The sequence below is a fragment of the Arachis duranensis genome, chromosome 1 (genome assembly GCF_000817695.3).
Source record: "Arachis duranensis cultivar V14167 chromosome 1, aradu.V14167.gnm2.J7QH, whole genome shotgun sequence".
NCBI classification, from domain to species: Eukaryota; Viridiplantae; Streptophyta; class Magnoliopsida; order Fabales; family Fabaceae; genus Arachis; species Arachis duranensis.
Genome location: NC_029772.3, coordinates 40,449,726 through 40,467,403, shown reverse-complemented (window position 1 = coordinate 40,467,403; position 17,678 = coordinate 40,449,726). Strand labels below are relative to the sequence as shown.

The 17,678-nt window shown below is 36.1% G+C and overlaps 1 protein-coding gene across 1 annotated transcript; it reads left to right on the top strand.

Annotated features, from left to right (window-relative positions):
- The first annotated feature begins 13,970 nt into the window (after nucleotides 1-13,970).
- LOC127745487 (auxin-responsive protein IAA30-like) lies at nucleotides 13,971-16,870 on the top strand. Its single transcript, XM_052258253.1, has 2 exons — nucleotides 13,971-14,182; nucleotides 16,636-16,870. The coding sequence occupies exons 1-2, from the start codon at nucleotides 13,971-13,973 to the stop codon at nucleotides 16,694-16,696; spliced, it is 273 nt and encodes a 90-aa protein (XP_052114213.1). The 3' UTR covers nucleotides 16,697-16,870.
- Nucleotides 16,871-17,678: the final 808 nt, after the last annotated feature.

The following is a 17,678-nucleotide window of genomic DNA, read 5'->3' as shown; positions in this document are numbered from 1 at the left end:
AAGTTTGGTGTGGTAAAAGCATTGCTTTTTATTTTTCCATAACCATTTATGGCATCCAAGGCTGGAGAAACCTCTAGAAAGAGGAAAGGGAAGGCAAAAGCTTTCACCTCCGAGTCATGGGAGATGGCTTGAGATGCCTCAAGGGATGCACTTTCCTCCACAAAACTATTGGGAGCAACTGAACACCTCCCTAGGAGAATTAAGTTCCAACATGGGACAACTAAGGGTGGAGCACCAAGAACATTCCATCCTCCTCCATAAAATTAGAGAAGATCAAAGAATCATGAGAGAGGAGCAACAAAGGCAATGAAGAGACATTGAGGAGCTCAAGCACTCCATAAGATCTTCAAGAGGAAGAACAAGCCGCCATCACTAAGGTGGACCCATTCTTTAATCTCCTTGTCCTTCATTTTCCTGTTTTTCGAAAATTTATGCTTATGTTTGTCTATGTTTGTGTCTTGTGATCATTAGTGTCTTAGTGTCTATGCCTTAAAGTTATGAATGTCCTATGAATCCATCACCTTTCTTAAAAGAAAAATGTTCTTAATTGAAAAAGAGAAGAATTGCATGAATTTTGAATTTTATAACAGATTAATCATTTTGATGTGGTGGCAATATTTTTGTTTTCTGAATGTATGCTTAAACAGTGCATATGTCTTTTGAATTTGTGGTTCATGAATGTTGGCTCTTGAAAGAATGATGAAAAAGGAGACATGTTACTGAGGATCTGAAAAATCATAAAAATGTATTTTCAAGACTCAATAAGTAGCTATGTTCAAGAATCATCATACTTAACTAGGAGAATCAATAACACTATCTGGATTCTGAGTTCCTAAAGAAGCCAATCATTCTGAATTTCAAAGGATAGAGTGAGATGCCAAAACTGTTCAGAGGCAAAAAGCTAAAAGCCCCGCTCATCTAATTAATGCTGATCTTCATAGATGTTTTTGAAATTCATTGTATATTCTCTTCTTTTTATCTTATTTGATTTTCAGTTGCTTGGGGACAAGCAACAATTTAAGTTTGGTGTTGTGATGAGCGGATAATTTGTACGCTTTTTGGCATTGTTTTTAGTATGTTTTTAGTATGTTCTAGTTAGTTTTTATTATATTTTTATTAGTTTTTAGTTAAAATACACTTTTCTGGACTTTACTATGAGTTTATGTGTTTTTCTGTGATTTCAGGTATTTTCTGGCTAAAATTGAGGGACCTGAGCAAAAATCTGATTCAGAGACCGAAAAGGACTGCAGATGCTGTTGGATTCTGACCTCCCTGCACTCGAAGTGGATTTTCTGGAGCTACAGAAGCCCAATTGGCGCGCTCTTAACGGCGTTGGAAAGTAGACATCCTGGGCTTTCCAGCAATGTATAATCATCTATACTTTGCCTGAGATTTGATGGCCCAAACCGGCGTTCCAAATCAGCTCAAGAATGCCCAGCGTTAAACGCCAGAACTGGCACAAGAATGGGAGTTAAACGCCCAAACTGGCACAAAAGCTGGCGTTTAACTCCAAGAGAAGTCTCTACACGAAAATGCTTCAATGCTCAGCCCAAGCATACACCAAGTGGGCCCAGAAGTGGATTTTTATGTCATTTACTCATCTCTGTAAACCCTAGGCTACTAGCTCTCTATAAATAGGACCTTTTACTATTGTATTTTCATCTGGGTATCTTTAGAACTTTGTATTCTTGGATCTTTGGATCTTTGATCACGTTTTGGGGGCTGGCCTCACGGCCATGCCTAGACCTTGTTCTTATGTATTTTCAACGGTGGAGTTTCTACACACCATAGATTAAGGTGTGGAGCTCTGCTGTACCTCGAGTATTAATGCAATTACTACTGTTCTTCTATTCAATTCAGCCTATTCTTGTTCTAAGATATTCATTTGCACCCAAGAACATGATGAATAATGACTGTGACGAGCTTCAAACTCGCGATTCTGTGGCGTTAGTGACAGACGTAAAAGAATCACTGGATTCTATTCCGACATGATCGAGAACCGACAGCTGAATAGCCGTGCCGTGATAGGGTGTGTTGAACATTTTCACTGAGAGAATGGGAGGTAGCCACTGACAACGGTGAAACCCTACATATAGCTTGCCATGGAAAGGAGTAAGAAGGATTGGATGAAGACAGTAGGAAAGCAGAGAGACGGAAGGAACACAGCATCTCCATACGCTTATCTGAAATTCCCACGAATGAATTGCATAAGTATCTCTATCTTTATCTTTATGTTTTATTCATCATTCATAACCATTTGAGTTTGCTTGACTAAGATTTACAAGGTGACCATAGCTTGCTTCATACCAACAATCTCTGTGGGATCGACCCTTACTCGCGTAAGGTTTATTACTTGGACGACCCAGTACACTTACTGGTTAGTTGTGCGAAGTTGTGTTTATGCCATGGTATTGAACACCAAGTTTTTGGATTCATCACCGGGGATTGTTTGAGTTGTGAAAAGAAGAGATCACAATTTCGTGCACCACACAACTACCAACTTTATAGTTCAAATATAGAAAATAATCCAATAATTGTAAAATTGGATAATAATCATAACTTATCTCAAATCCAATAAATCAAAACTTGCCTTAATTATCTTTAATAAAATAACTTCTGAAATTAAGGCTGTAAATAACTATATGATTTGGGACTTGATCATAATAAGACTTTTCAAAGGTTCTGGGTCTTACACAAATACTTGAAATCATGGTTTTCTTGAATAAAAACTTTTCAATTTGAATTCCTTTCGATAAGATAATTTGGAAATCAAATTCACAAATGAACATAATCGGAGAACTCACTTTTCTTTTAAATCCAAGAGTTCTGACCTAGTTTCAAAACCAATCATTTAAACCAAAGTTCCAAATCAAATTTGAAAATCATTATAAACTATAAAACTTTTTCAACATGGTTCAATGTTATACCAGTTAGAAATCAAAAATCATAATTTAAAAACCATAAAAGCAACCGTTTGTACCTCCCTTGCCACTAGTGATGAGTCTCACTTGTCAACTGATATGTCGCAACTCCACGAACTGGTTTTTCGGAACATGTTGAGCTCGTAACGCATAGGGTAGGTTAGCCATCCTTACTACCTCTCCATTAACGTGATTGACCTCATCCGTGAGTTGCCATTAGGGTTTTCTTTCCACACCAAACAGTCAATATCAAGGTGATCAGTCTCAATATAAAAGTCTAGTGCTTCAATTATCCCAAAAAGACACTCTTAAACAAGCATGCTATGAAATATCAAGTAGATAACCTAAATAGCATGAAAGAAAAATGACCCAGAGTGTGCAACGAAGCACAATCGGTCCATCTCTTAGGCTCACGAGGACAAACCGCTCTGTTACCACTAAATGTAACACCCCAATTACCCTAAGCTTTACCTCTAGCCGTAAAGCAAAGGTTAATCAGAGATTACGATAGTCCTAAGGCTTATACATATACATATATAGAAGGAAATAATATATTCTAGAAGCCTGATGAAGGATTAAGCTCAAAGACAGATTTACAAAAGCGCGAAACGTTCACACAAAGCTAACGCATAAGATACAAGGTATAGATGCAAGAGGATAGAACATATAGATATAATATTATAATAACCATAGGGAACTAGCCACAACTTGCGGAGTTTAAGCCGACTAGTTACAAATAGAGAAATACAGAGTTTTGGAATTTAAAACAGGTTATACAACTTATCTCTCAAGTAAGCGTCTAAGGCCATAAAGATAAAATACAAAGAGATGTGAGAGTAACTATAATAAAGTAAAATAGAATTAAACTAAGGAGGAACCATACTCCGCTCTGTCACCATATTCACAATCTCATGGAGGTGGATTAGCAACCTGCATCTTGGCCAATTCCCAAATGCACCAAACACCGTAACGAAGCCACCAAGTTTGATTCAAAGCCTCAACCAACTCCAACAAACACCAAACCTCAAACTTATCCAACGTGAGTAGGGGTAAAATCCAACAATTACCCACTACTAGAGATTACCAGAAGAAATTAGATAGTAAGCAAGAGCTCGTCGAGAGCTTCACGTGGCCACAAACAGCTAGTCAATCAGAGGTCCGTAGCTCAAGTTATGGCTACCGGAAGATGGAGGTGAATAGTAACCACTCTCCTCTTCTCCCCTCATCTCAAAACCGTGTCTCTCTCTCATGTTCTGAAAAATGAGCTCAAAGCTCATTTAATGAGCTTATATATGTTGGACCTTGGGCCCGTTTTGGGCCCGGTCCAACCCGTTAGCGTTTTTAGCCCGTTTGGCCCACTTTGGGCCAAAACCTTTAAGATTAGTACCCGGTTTTCAATTCCAAAATTATTTTTGTCCTTTCAAAACAATAAATCAATTTTTCCAAAATCATATTTTTCTAAATACGCAGTATCGGACAAACTTAAACCTGTTCGACCGGTTCGGCTGTCGATTTGTGATTTTTTCTCTGTTTTTCTCAGAAAATACATTTTCCGACTAAGAAAAATTCATTGAAACCAAATTACACCTTTATAATTTCAAATTAAAACTTCTAAATTTTGAATCTATCTCGGGCACTTAAAATTATTATATTAAAACGGCTTTACGTGAAAACACTGGCTCTTACACAACTTTTGTGCGTACGCACAGGAGGAAATTCAGCAAGTGTGCGTACGCACATGTACTAGACCGTGACTTCATTAATGAAGAATGTGCCTCATGATTTTGGGAGCCTTTTGGCCCAATTTTGAGTGTGTTGAACCCAAATGGAAGTGCTATATGAAGGAAACTTCATGCCATATGAAGGTATTAGGTGTTATTAGGTTTTAGATTAGTTTTTAGGGTTGAAAAATGCATTAGGAGTAGGAGTAGTGTAGATAGAAATTCTCTCTTAGGGTTTATATAGTTTTCATTGTAGCATTTTATAGTTCAATTTTGGTCTTGGATTTTGCTATCTCATTGTAAGTACTCTTTCATTTTCTCTTTAATTTCACTACTCTTACTACATTTTGCTCATAGTTCAAGTACTTTGTTAATATTTGCAATTTTGATTTCTTGAAGTTTTGGTTGATAAATTTTGTATTTTATGATTTCTATTTGCTTGATTGCATATTTATTGTTGATTTTGTGAATAGTTTGGTTATAGTTTTCAGTATCTTTTGCCATTTTACATGTTTTGCCTTTATGCCCACAAGGTGTTTGTGAAAACGCCAACTTTAGATTTTGAGTAGATTTTCACACCTTAGCTTGGGGAATGAGTTCTTAGGATACTAGAGTCATAATGTCTGACATTTAGTGGTAATTCTTGGGTAGTTAGTTGACTCTTATTTCCATTGACGCTAGCTTTTTACTAAGTGATTAGTAAGTTAGCTAGGATTTATGGATTAAGGTCAATTATGCTTGCTTGACTTACTCCTCGATGTTAGGGGTTGACAAAGCGAGATTGACTCAACATAGTTACTATAGTTGTGGTTATGACGATGATAGGATTCCTTAATTGTCATTCCCAAGTCAAGGCTCTTTTATGCATTTATAGCATTTTCACTAGTTTTGATCTTGTTTCCTTTTTTATTGAATTGATTTCAATTTTGATCATTTCTTAGTTCTTTTATCTCTTAGTTCCTTTAATTTTCCGTTCTATACTTGAAAACCCCCTTTTCCTCACAACCAAGAGCGTGACACCTTAATTGCATTCCAAGGAAGAACGACCCGAGGTTTAACTACTCTCGGTTATTTTAATTAGAAAAATTAAACTTTGATTGGGAGGATCCATTGCCAGTTTAGACTATGCTATCAACGAAGAAATTGTTTTGCCAAATTTCCGAACCTTCATAATCCTCAACATCATGTTTTTGGCACCGTTGCCAGGGATGTAATTGGTGTTATGTTTTTGGTTGTTGTAAATATGTCAATAGTGTAAATATCTTGCTTTTTGGTTGTTTGGTTGTTTTTGTTAATGCTTAGGTTTTGTTTTTCTTGTTTGTTGATGCTCTACTTTTTATATGAGCTATCACCCTTGATGCTTGAAGCTTGGTTGTGAATGTATTGTAGGGTATGATGAATTCAAATTGGGATTGCATCATGGAGTGGGAAAATCAATTGAGGGAGAAAGCACCTTCCCCATACTACAACGAGCCAAACCCTCCCCTATGTGCATACCAAACCCAAAGGTATGAATGGTACCCCCTACATAATCTCCAACCACCAAACCTTCCAGCTCCACACCATCCACCTCCATGGAATCAAGATGTTTACATACCTTGCCACCAACCATATGAACCATCACCTTATTACACACCACTTCAATACCCTCACCCACATAACACACCTTTCAACTATACAACCTTTCTCCCAACTCTTGAACCTTCTTTTTCACCAAAATGTGAAGTTCTCCAACCCTTGCCCCAAGAACAAAACATCTTCAAGCATTCTTCCAAGAGCAAGAAAGGTTCCGAAAGAAGCAAGGGGAGTTCATGGCAACCATAGCCGAACTGGTGAGCCACTTAACCTTGCTACACTCAAGCAATCAAGACATCTCACTTGAGGGATGTGGAGGATCAACCAAGGAGTATAGTGAGGAGGAGAATATGGGGTCTAAGGTAGAAGGAGTGGAGCTAAAGCTGGAGTCACAAGAGGAGGAAGGTAAAATAATTGAATTGGAAGAGGTGAATGGAGAATTGAGGGAATTTAATCAAGAACTGGATTCCATCATCCACAATTTTTTGTCCACCTTGGTCAATCCCCTCAATAATCTTGAGGAACCCTTCTCCTTTTAGTTTGAGAGAGATATGGGTGGTGAGGAAGAGGTGGTCACCCAAGAAGTGAAAGCTTTCATGCAATAGTTCAATAGGATGACTCTAACCCAAGGGCAAATTGAGTGGGTAACAATATCTTCAACGAGCTTCATCGGCCCACATCAGTTTGCTATCTTGGAGACGGATCACCAACTTAAGGTGCTTCTTGGAGTGTTAAATTGTGAAGGATTGGGTGTTTGTTACCAAATAAATTCAAAGCATAAGTGGCGCAAGGCTCAATTAGGATGATTCCAAGGTTTATTTGGGCGCTTCAAAGGTGCTTGGGAAGTTGTTCATTCAAGTGCAAGAGCAAGAATCAACAAGAGGATGATAGAGAAACCAAAGTGTGGGATCCGGGCATACAATTCTACAACCAACAATCTTGGGTCCCAATTGCTTGCTTGAATTTTCTTAAGAGCTTAATGTACTTCGTTTGGGATCCTGAAGGAGCTTTTAAGAGCAAACATGGCTGGTGACTCAAGGATGTGTGGAAGCATAAGCCACCATGACATAAGCTTCACTCAAAAAGTCCAACTTGAGGACTTTAAACTAAAGTGCTAGGTGGGAGACACCCCACCATGGTAATATCCTTCCAACCTTTCTCTCTTTTAGCCTTTTGTTTATTGAATTTTGTCTCTTTTCTTAGCTTAGTTTGAATGAATTCTCGGCTTAATTTAGTTGCATTTTGGTGTTTATTAGGTAATCTTAGTGGAATAACATGTTTTTGGGGTTTTAATATGTTTGCGGCTTAAAAAAAACTGTTTTGGAAGTCATGTTGGTGCTTAGAGGCTTTAAAAATTTTGCAGAAACAAGAAAATGTGCGTAGGCACACACCTGTGCCCAGGCACACTTTCCCCAGATTTTGACTTCTGTGTGTACGTACATTTATCGGCACCCCTTCTGCTGGGAGTATTCGCACACCATGTGCGCGCGCGGACCCCAAATTTTTTGCCTTTGTACGTACAGACACATGATACTTTACCCTAAAAAAATGGGAAGATTCTTCTATACGTGCGCGCAGCTTTGTGCGTATGCACACTTCTTGATTCTCTTCCTGCCAGGAGCGCTCGCACACCTTGTGCGCTCGCATCCCCTATGTTTTTCCCTTTTGTGCGCGTGTACACCGTCTTCTGCGTACGCACACGTCGCATTCTGAGCGTTGATTAGGAAAGGTGCCCTATTGCGTCTTACTCACCCCCACCCCAACCCTTTCTTCTTTACTACTTCTCCACCCAGCCCCACCCATCCCTTCTTCCGGCGACCCCGCCGCCGCCGGAACCACCACTGCGCCACCACTTCTCTTCTCCCCTCTATTTCTTTCTTCTTTCTTCCTTTTCTACTCTCTTTACTCTTTTTTTGTTTTTTGCTTGTTTAATTTTTGTTTTCTTTATTTAACTTTAGTAATCTAGCTTAAGTTTTACTTAATTATTTGTTTGTTGATTTACAAGTGTTCAATTTTTTATTTATGGGTTATTGATGTTTGAATTTTGCTTGAAATTGTTGAAATTGTGCACTGCATACTATGTGTTTGATATAATTCCTAAATGAACTTTGAGTTTAATGCATGTGTTGTAGCTACCATATGTGTTGGATTATATCCTTGTTTGGCATTCTAATCAAGAATTGTGCACTTTTGAATGATTATAATGTTGTTTGGATTGAAATTTTAATAATGTACTTGTTTATTGCTTTGAATTGCTACCACCAAATTGATATGGAAATTGACATTGGATTTCTTTTTTGGTAAAATTTTGAACAAGTACATATTGAATTTAGTGAAGTGAGTTGAATTGTTTGTTCATCATGGTTTTAAATCAATATAATCACATAACATGGTCCTTGTTTCATGTTAATGCTTTGCATTTGTTTGAGTTGACTTGACTTGATACTTTTCAAGCTTGTCACTTTTTGTAACAAGCACCTTATCCATGTGATTATTTCATTATTCTTAAGGATGAATAAGTAGATTTCTTTTCATTATTGATTGGTTATTGTGTGTTGTGCTATTTTACATTAATTTTGTGCTTTCACTTGCACAATTTCAATATACAATACCTCTTAAATTCAATTCACTCTTGTTGTAATTGCCTAAGCTTGCTTGAGTCTAATTGACACTTATTCATTACGTGCAACTTAATTTAATTGAGGAACCCATGCTTACTTTTTGATTGTGTGAATGCTGTTTTAACCGGCCGTAGTGTGTTTTCTGACCGTGCACATAATTGGAATACACACACGGCTCATTTTCATCATCACACACCATTATGCAAACTTCCTCAATTAGATGCTTATTTTCTTCTTACTTTACCTTTTTGTGCTGCTTGCCTATGATTCTTAATTATACTTTCACTACAAGAAAAAGCATATTTATCAACGTAAAAAATCGACGGCTATGTCTCCCATCGATATTTTTTGACGGCTTGCTGTGGATATTTTTTTAAAAAATAATAATAAAATAATAAAATCGACAGCCTGGTCGTTGATTTTTTGATGATGTATTAAATCTTATTTAACTATCGTCCGATTGTCGACGAAGCGGGGGTTGAAAATACTTTTATATTAAAATCGACAAACATGTCATCTATTTTTATATTTAAAATGTCGACAATGTTTCCGTCGATAAATTTGAACGGTCCATATTACTTTTTAAAATCAAATAAATGGTGTAGATTTAATGTATAAAATAGATGCTAAAGACGTTGCTTTTTTTCAAAATAAATTCGACATATACACCGTCGATTGTTATTGCTAAAAACACCAGTCCGCACCCACTTCCCGCTCCAAGTTCAGAAACACAATTTTATCCATTTCTTTTCTTTTCTGCATTCCACTTCTTTTCTGCATTCAGAAACACAATTTCAGCCCACTTTACGGTTGCGCCACCGCCACTGTTGCTCACCTTGCTCGTGCCGCCACTGTCGCTCCTCTTGCTCGCACCGCTTGTCGCTCCGTTGCTACCGTGTAGCCATCGTTCCTTCTCACTGTTGCCGCCGTCGCTCCTTAATAAAGAGGAATTTATCGTAGATCTAGATTTTCAGAAAATAGAATTTTGTCGTTGAAAGTATAGTCTAGACTAACAATTAATTCCAAAATCAAATATTTAAATTCAAATCAAATAACCGAGATCAAGAGTACTTTAATCTCGAGTCGTTCTTCCCTAGGATGTAATTGAAGTGTTACTTCCTTGGTTGTTAAGGCAAAAAGGGAGTTTTCAAGCAAGAAATGAAAGATTAAAAGAACTTAAGAATAAAAGAACTAAGAGATGATCAAAATTGTAATTAATGCAATTAAAGAGAAAGCAAGATTAAAACTAGTGAAAATGCTATACATGCAATAAAGAGCCTTGACTTGGGAATAAGAGGATCCAATGAGTTCTATCATCACCATAACCACAACTATGATAATTATGATGAGTCAATCTCGCCTAATTAACCCCTAACATCGAGGAGTATGTCAAGCAAGCATAATTGACCTTAATCCATAAGTCCTAGCTAACTTACCAAACTAGTTGGTAAAAAGCTAGCGTCAATGGAAACAAGAGTCAACTAACTACCCAAAAATTACCACTAAATGTTGGACATTATGACTCTAGTATCCTAGAAACTCAAATCCCAAGCTAAGGTATGGAAATCTACTCAAAACTCATAATTGGAATTTTCACAAACACCTTGTGTGCATAAAAGTAAAACATGGAAAATTGTAAGGGAAAATGGAAAACTATAACCAACCATTCATAAAATCAAATATAAACAAGCAATCAAACATAAAGAGAGCATAAAGCATTAAATTCATAAATCAAAACTTCAAGAAACTTAAAATCGCAAATATGAACAAAGTACTTGAACCAAAGGAAATTAAAAGCAAAAGTGCTATAATTAAAGAGGAAATTGAGAGTACTTACAATTAAAGAAGCAAAATCCAAAAGAAAAGCTTGCTATAAAATGCTACAATGAAAACTACATAAACCCTAAGAGAGAATTTCTACACTACTCCTACTCCTACTCCTAAATTAACTATGGAAGCTTCCTAACTAATGAAAATAAAACTAAAACCTAATGCCCTCATATCTGTTGATATCCCCTTCATATAGCATCCAAATTCAGCCTTTAAGCCTTCCAAAATGCGGCAAGAGCCCTCAGAAATCGCGCAGCACGGGTTTCATTAATGCAATCACGTGCAGGGTCCTGTGCGTACGCACAGATGTGTACGTATGCACACTTGGCTGAAAGTTGACCTGTGCGTACACACAGGCACACATGGAAATTCCTTCTTGTGCGCAAGCACAAATGCTTTTGCGCACGCACACTTTGCTGTGTGTGCTTTTCCTTGTTTTCTTCATGTTTTCTCCCTTGTACATGCTTTCTTCCACTTTTGGCCATCCATTCTTGCCTCTATAACCTGAAATTAATCAACAAACATGTCATGGCATCGAATGTCATGAAAGTGGAATTAAATTTCTCAATTTAAGCACAAAATTGCATGTTTTCACATTTACGATCAAATTAGGGACAAAATACAAAAGTATGCTATTTTGGTGCTTAAGTGTGAGTTTATGTGCTAGAATCCATCCAAATTGAGTCCAAATATATCATCAAATATGAACTCATCACTCTTCCTACTTTGCTCCTTCTCCGCTCTCTCTCAATCGAGCTCACAAGAACCAGGTATCGTTTTCTAACCGTTACTGAACTTTTTTCAAAGCCAACTTCAGTTTCATTTGGAAATCCCCTATTTCAGGTGTAAACTATGACCTAATTGTAATATCCTGTTTTCTAAATCTATAAATTCTGGTCATGTTTATTCTGGTCATAACTTGCTACTTCATGAATTCTTAATATATTATTTCTCTGCTAATATTCTTTCTCTGCTTAATTGAAATGATTTTGGTACTTATTTTATACTCTCCTTCTGTACTGATTTTTTGTTAGAGATTTTGCTTTTGTTCTGATTTGGATTTTGCTTTTGTTCTAATTTAGCTTGCTGTTTGTCTTAAATAAATAATTAAAGAAAAAATTCTTTTCATCATAAGTGCATTATGAATTTTTTTTTTTTTGAAAAAGAAAAAAATCTTTTGAAGAGCATTGTTTTGTTACTTGTGATCTGTTTCTATGCATCAGTTCTCATCCACTGTAGTTAGTTAACGAATAAAGTGCTGGCTCTGTTATTTCTTGATTGAGTAAGAAGAAGAAATGAGAAAGAACAACCCTGCCTGAGCATGAGACTGAACCATTTTCTAAGTACTCCTTGAATCTTGGTACAACTTTGTTGTTGTACCATTTTGCTTCTTGCAGAAATGATTTGCACAAATCATATCATGGATATCATAGTATAGACATATCAGTCAATTTATGAATCCTCATAATAATTCTGTAGATAATAGTGAAAACATTAATTTAAGAATCTAATTAAAAGTTAATAAGACTTTATTAAACTTAGGAAAAGTATAGTACATATAGCTTTTTTGAGATAGGGGAGGCACTTGACTGCATGATCTTTGAAGATATCAAGAGCCATTTCATTGATAGTGTTATAAAGCGCTAGGAAGCACAATATCATGTAGTCTGGAAGATTGTTAATGGTATTTACATCCCATCTGATATAAAAGCATGCATATAATAATAATTAAATTTTTCCTCCATTAAGTTATTGTTATAAATATACTAAATAATATAATAAAGCAACCTCTCAACAGCATCCGTGAAGAGAACATCAATTCTCTTTTGAAGTGGCTTAATTCTCTTTTTCATTTTTCTGCATTTGTTATTTTTCATTGGGTTTTTGCTAATAATCTTAATGAGTGGCCACCTTTTTCATTTTACAGCTTGGAGTGCTGAATTTAATCAATCATTTTGAATAGCAATTAGAGTGAAACTATGGTTGCGACTACTGTCTTGTCAATTATAGTGAACACTATAAGACATTACTATTGAGTAGATGTGCTTGCTTACTTAAAGAAATCTTTTAATGGTTCTTGTTTCTATATATGTAATGTATTTCTCCTCATCAATTTGATAGAGAAACAGGTAGGGAATCATCTTGAAGGGGTTCCATACTATAGTCCACGAAGTGATTTTTTTGGTACCGAGATAAGCAATAGATTAGTGGGAAACAAGAAAAGCAATTCTAATTCTACGTTTATGGGTTTTAAAATGAATTAGGCATAATGCAGTTATTTTTGAATCAAATGTAGTAGATGATTCAGTATAGAATAAGTTGAGCAAGTTTTCTAAATCTACAAATTGTATTCACTTATTGATGGTATTTTCTTATTTATTATTGTTGGCAGCTAAGAAGTTTGGGGTTAATGAATTTGTGAACCCAAAAGATCATAACAAACCTATACAAGAGGTTAGTTCATTCTAAGTTTTTCTGCATAATTATTTATATATTTAGAGAAAAAAGACTAAGATGTTAATATTTATCAATAGATAATTGCTGAAATGACCAATGGAGGAGTGGATCGTTCTGTTGAATGTACTGGCAGTATCTAGGCTATGATATCAGCATTTCTAGTTCTGTTCTAATCCCACCACTTTCATTCCCTGGATTTCATTTGCAAGGTTGGCGGCTTGGCACCATTTCTTCCCTTTTTTCTTTTTCTTTCGTTTCATTTGTTGTTGTTGTTGTTGTTTTCTGAAGTGATTTTGAATTTTTGATATACTTGCTGCTTTGGTTCCGAAGAAAACCGTGGCTATTTTGAGGAGTATTTTTTTGCATCTGAAATTAAGTTAGCCCCTTTTCTAATTGTTGAATGCTACCAACTATGTTCTTAGATTCTTAAATTAAGTTAGCCCCTTTTTTGGAAGAGTATCCATTATATTTCTAGCTAATTAGATAACAGAATAAAGAGAAGAAAAGTGTGTTTGGAAAATCATTTTCATATGACTGTTGTTTGTTGTGTCATTTCTTATGCATATAATATTTAATATCATCAACAATAGCAATAGGAACAGGAATAGGAATATAGGATCTCTGTTCTGGGTTCTCTTGTTATTATTTAAAGGGAGATAAGAATAGGAGGCTTGGTGCAATTGTGATAGTGCTACCTACTATTACCATTTTTTATTAGCATGGGAAGAAAAGCTGCTACTACTTGTTCCTCTTCCTCTAACATTTCTTCAAATGCTTCCTTGAATCTGAGACTTGCACTCAGCACTCACGAAGAACGTGGTGGAAGCCTGTTTGCGAAGGTGTACATGGAAGGCATTCCAATAGGGAGGAAACTCAACATATTAGCACATGGAAGCTACCATGAGCTTGTTAAGAGACTTGAGAACATGTTCGACACCACCATTCTCTGGGGTACAGAGATGGATGAAGTTGTAGTTCAACCTGGTGAGAGATGCCATGTATTCACTTATGAAGATGACGGAGGAGATCTTGTTATGATTGGGGATGTTCCTTGGGAGTAAGTCATCATCATCATCTAAATTTTATTTTTTCTTTCTTTCTTTAATGAAACTAATTGATATTATATATTGATGTTGGTGTAGGATGTTTGTGATGCCAGGGCATTTTGGCCAGTTTCACTAACCTTTCTTTACTATTTTTAGGGTAGTTTCATGCATTTTCTTAAGAAATAAATTAGTTTTGGGTAGATATTCACTTACATCTTTATTCAAGCTTACATTGTGCACTTTACATGATTTCATGAGAATTTTGCATGAATTATATTACAAATTGGATGATGCATGACTCATGACTTGGACTAGAACTTTGATGCACTTTGTTGCTTGATTTCAGGACAAAGGAAGCAAAGAAGAACCACGTTAGCAGCCACGTTAGTCTAACTAACGTGACCTCTAACGTGGAATGGGAGCTAGCTTGCAACGTTAATGAGAAAGGTAATCGCCAATAACGCCCTCGAAGCCATCATAGCCCACGTTGAGAGTCACATTAACTAAGTTAACGTGAACTCTAACGTGGAAAAAGAAACAAGGCCAACGTTAGTGACACTCTCTTTTGTCACTAACGTTGGACCAAGCTCATGAGTGGCCACATTAGTTGCCACGTTAACTTAGTTAACGTGGACTCTAACGTTGGAAAGCAAAAGAGATGCCAACGTTAGTGACACTAACCTTTGTCACTAACATTGGCCGAGCCACAATGAGCCACGTTAACTCCCACGTTAACTTAGTTAACGTGGAAGCCACGTTAACTTAGTTATCTTGGAAGCTAACGTGGAGAAAGAAAGTGATTGCCAACGTTAGTGACACTTACCTTTGTCACTAACGTTGAGGTGAACCACCAAGAGCCACCATGAGCAACGTTAACTCCCACGTTAACTTAGTTAACGTGGAAGCTAACGTGGATAAAGAGATAATGAGCCAACGTTAGTGACACTCACCTTTGTCACTAACGTTGGAGATGGCTAGCATTACTATGTTAGAAGCCACGTTAACCTAGTTAACGTGGACTCTAACGTGGGAAGTAGGGGCACATTGGAACGTTAGTGACAAAGGTAAGTGTCACTAACATTCTCGAAGGATTGGCATTACTACGTTAGAAACCACGTTAACCTAGTTAACGTGGACTCTAACGTAAGGAGAAGGGGTGACTCACCACGTTATTAGGAAAGGTAAGTCCCAATAACGTATGCGAAGGACCAAGAGGCAACGTTAGTGGTCACGTTAGTGCCACTGACATTGAAGTCAACGTGATCATATTTGGGTTAGGAACGTTAGTGAAAAAGGTGATTGTCACTAACGTTCTCGAACCCACACTTTCACTTAACGTTGACACCACTAACGTCCTAAGCCAAAGTCCCTGCCTACTTCACATTTTCTCTCTGCAAGCAAAGCTAAGCCCAATAAAGAGGATAACTACTTCAAACTCAAGATCCAGAGGCCCATACCCAAGACTTGAAGAGCCAACTAGAGGATCAGAAGAGTAGTATATATAGGAGTAGCTTTGAATTAGATTAGGGGCTTTTTGGAAAACTTTAGGGAGCCTTGGGCATAGAACTACTCTCTGTATTTTACTTTTTCTGCAACTTCTAGTTTTACTTTGAGGATGTATTCTCCATCTTTGTTTTCATTTTCCAGAGCTATGAACAACTAAACCCCTTTCATTGGGTTAAGGAGCTCTGCTGCAATTTGATGGATCAATATTAGTTTTCATTCTTCTTATTCTATCTTTTCTCTTGATTTTACTAGAAAGCTTTCAATCTTCATCCAATTGGGTAGCTATCTTGGAAAAGAAGCTATTCATACTTGGATCACTTCGGAACCTTGGAAGAGGAATGAAGAGATCATGCTAGAAATGCTTTCTCATGCTGGACCAAATTGGGTTTGGATGGATATGTGCCTATAATCCTACCAATACTTGATTTGGGAATGCATGTGGTATAATTAGTGACCATACTTTATTTCTTCTCATGAGCAATTGACCAAGGAATTGGCTATTGATCAAGATTTGAGAGATTGGATTACCAAGGAATTGGAATTCGATCACCTAAGATTGCCAAGGAGATCAATAGATGCATTGATTGAGGAGGAGATGAAAATGAACTTGATCCGGAGAATACAACATCTCCTGAGCCCAATGAATTCCTCATCTCTGATCTTACCCATTCTCTTTATTTTCTGTCATTTATTTTCATGGTCATTACCCGAAATCCCCATTTAAGATTCTGCACTTTAATTTTTGCTATTTACTTTTTCGTCACTTAATTTTCTGCAATTTCTGCAAATCTCAAATCAAATTCTGTTTCGCTCAACTAGAACATTCCTCTAATTAAAGTTGCTTGATCAATCAATCTCTGTGGGATTCGACCTCACTCTATAGTGAGTTTTTACTTGACGACAACTCGGTACACTTGCCGAAGAAAATTTGTTACGAGACAAATTTTCCGTGCATCAGTTTGTTTCCCCCTGTAAAGAGGTTGAAGATCACAAGGGTAGACACATTCACTACCTTTTGACAATGCAGATCTCTATGTGTTTTGGATTAATTAGGTAGCTTCAGAGACACCACTGAGGTTTCCAATTTTGTTCTTAGTACTACTACTACTAGTGTAGTCTTAATTACAAGTGTTGAATCATCAAAACTATGCACAAAGTTAAGTCCTCAGTTATATATACTACATGCATAGCTTGCTCACTAGTCACTACTTTTTTCTTTCCTTCAACAACATGTATAATTAATTAATTAATTAATTCCTGTTTTACCGTCATTCCTAATTAGTGTATGTCACAGCTTCTTTTTATTAATTAGCTTTTCATTAAGGCAAAAGAAAGATTGACATATATACATAACAAGTATGAACTAGAAACAAGTAAAGGTTATTGGCAAAATAATATTTACTATAAATTTTATTTTCATATTTAAATGTTTATTTGTCTTGTTATTTAATATTCTGTATAAATTTTATTTATTTATTTAAAAGTTTATTTGCATTATATGTTTACTATTTTTCAAATAAAAAAATAATTAAAACATATAACTATTTAAATTGACGGAAAAGTTGTCGCTTTTTAAATTTAAAATAGACAAAAAAATAAAATATAGATAAAGAATTTGTCGATATCTAAATTAATAAATCGACGGCAACTGTGTCAATTTTATTGAATCAAATATCGACTGAAATGTTGTCGATTTTATTAAACATATTATAGACGAAACTATTGTCGATTTATTATGCATATTATAGACTAAAATATTGTCGATTTTATTAAGCATATTATAGATGAAACTATTGTCGATTTAATTGAATCAAATATCGACAGAAATGGCATCAATTTAATATAATAATATCGACGGCAACTTTGTCGATTTTAGTAAGAATGTATAATTTTCAAACTCATATTATAGACAAAAACACTGTCAATTTTATTACATTATTATCGACGGCAAGGCAAGCCATCGATTTTATTAGAATTTTGAAAAATCGACAAGTTTAATAG

What these genes read in the sequence shown, in the direction of transcription:
- LOC127745487 (XM_052258253.1), top strand. Translation starts at nt 13,971, where the DNA reads ATGGAAGGCATTCCAATAGGGAGGAAACTCAACATATTAGCACATGGA. An exon ending in ATTGGGGATGTTCCTTGGGA is followed by an intron (nt 14,183 to 16,635) that starts GTAAGTCATCAT and finishes TCCGTGCATCAG; the next exon opens with TTTGTTTCCCCCTGTAAAGA.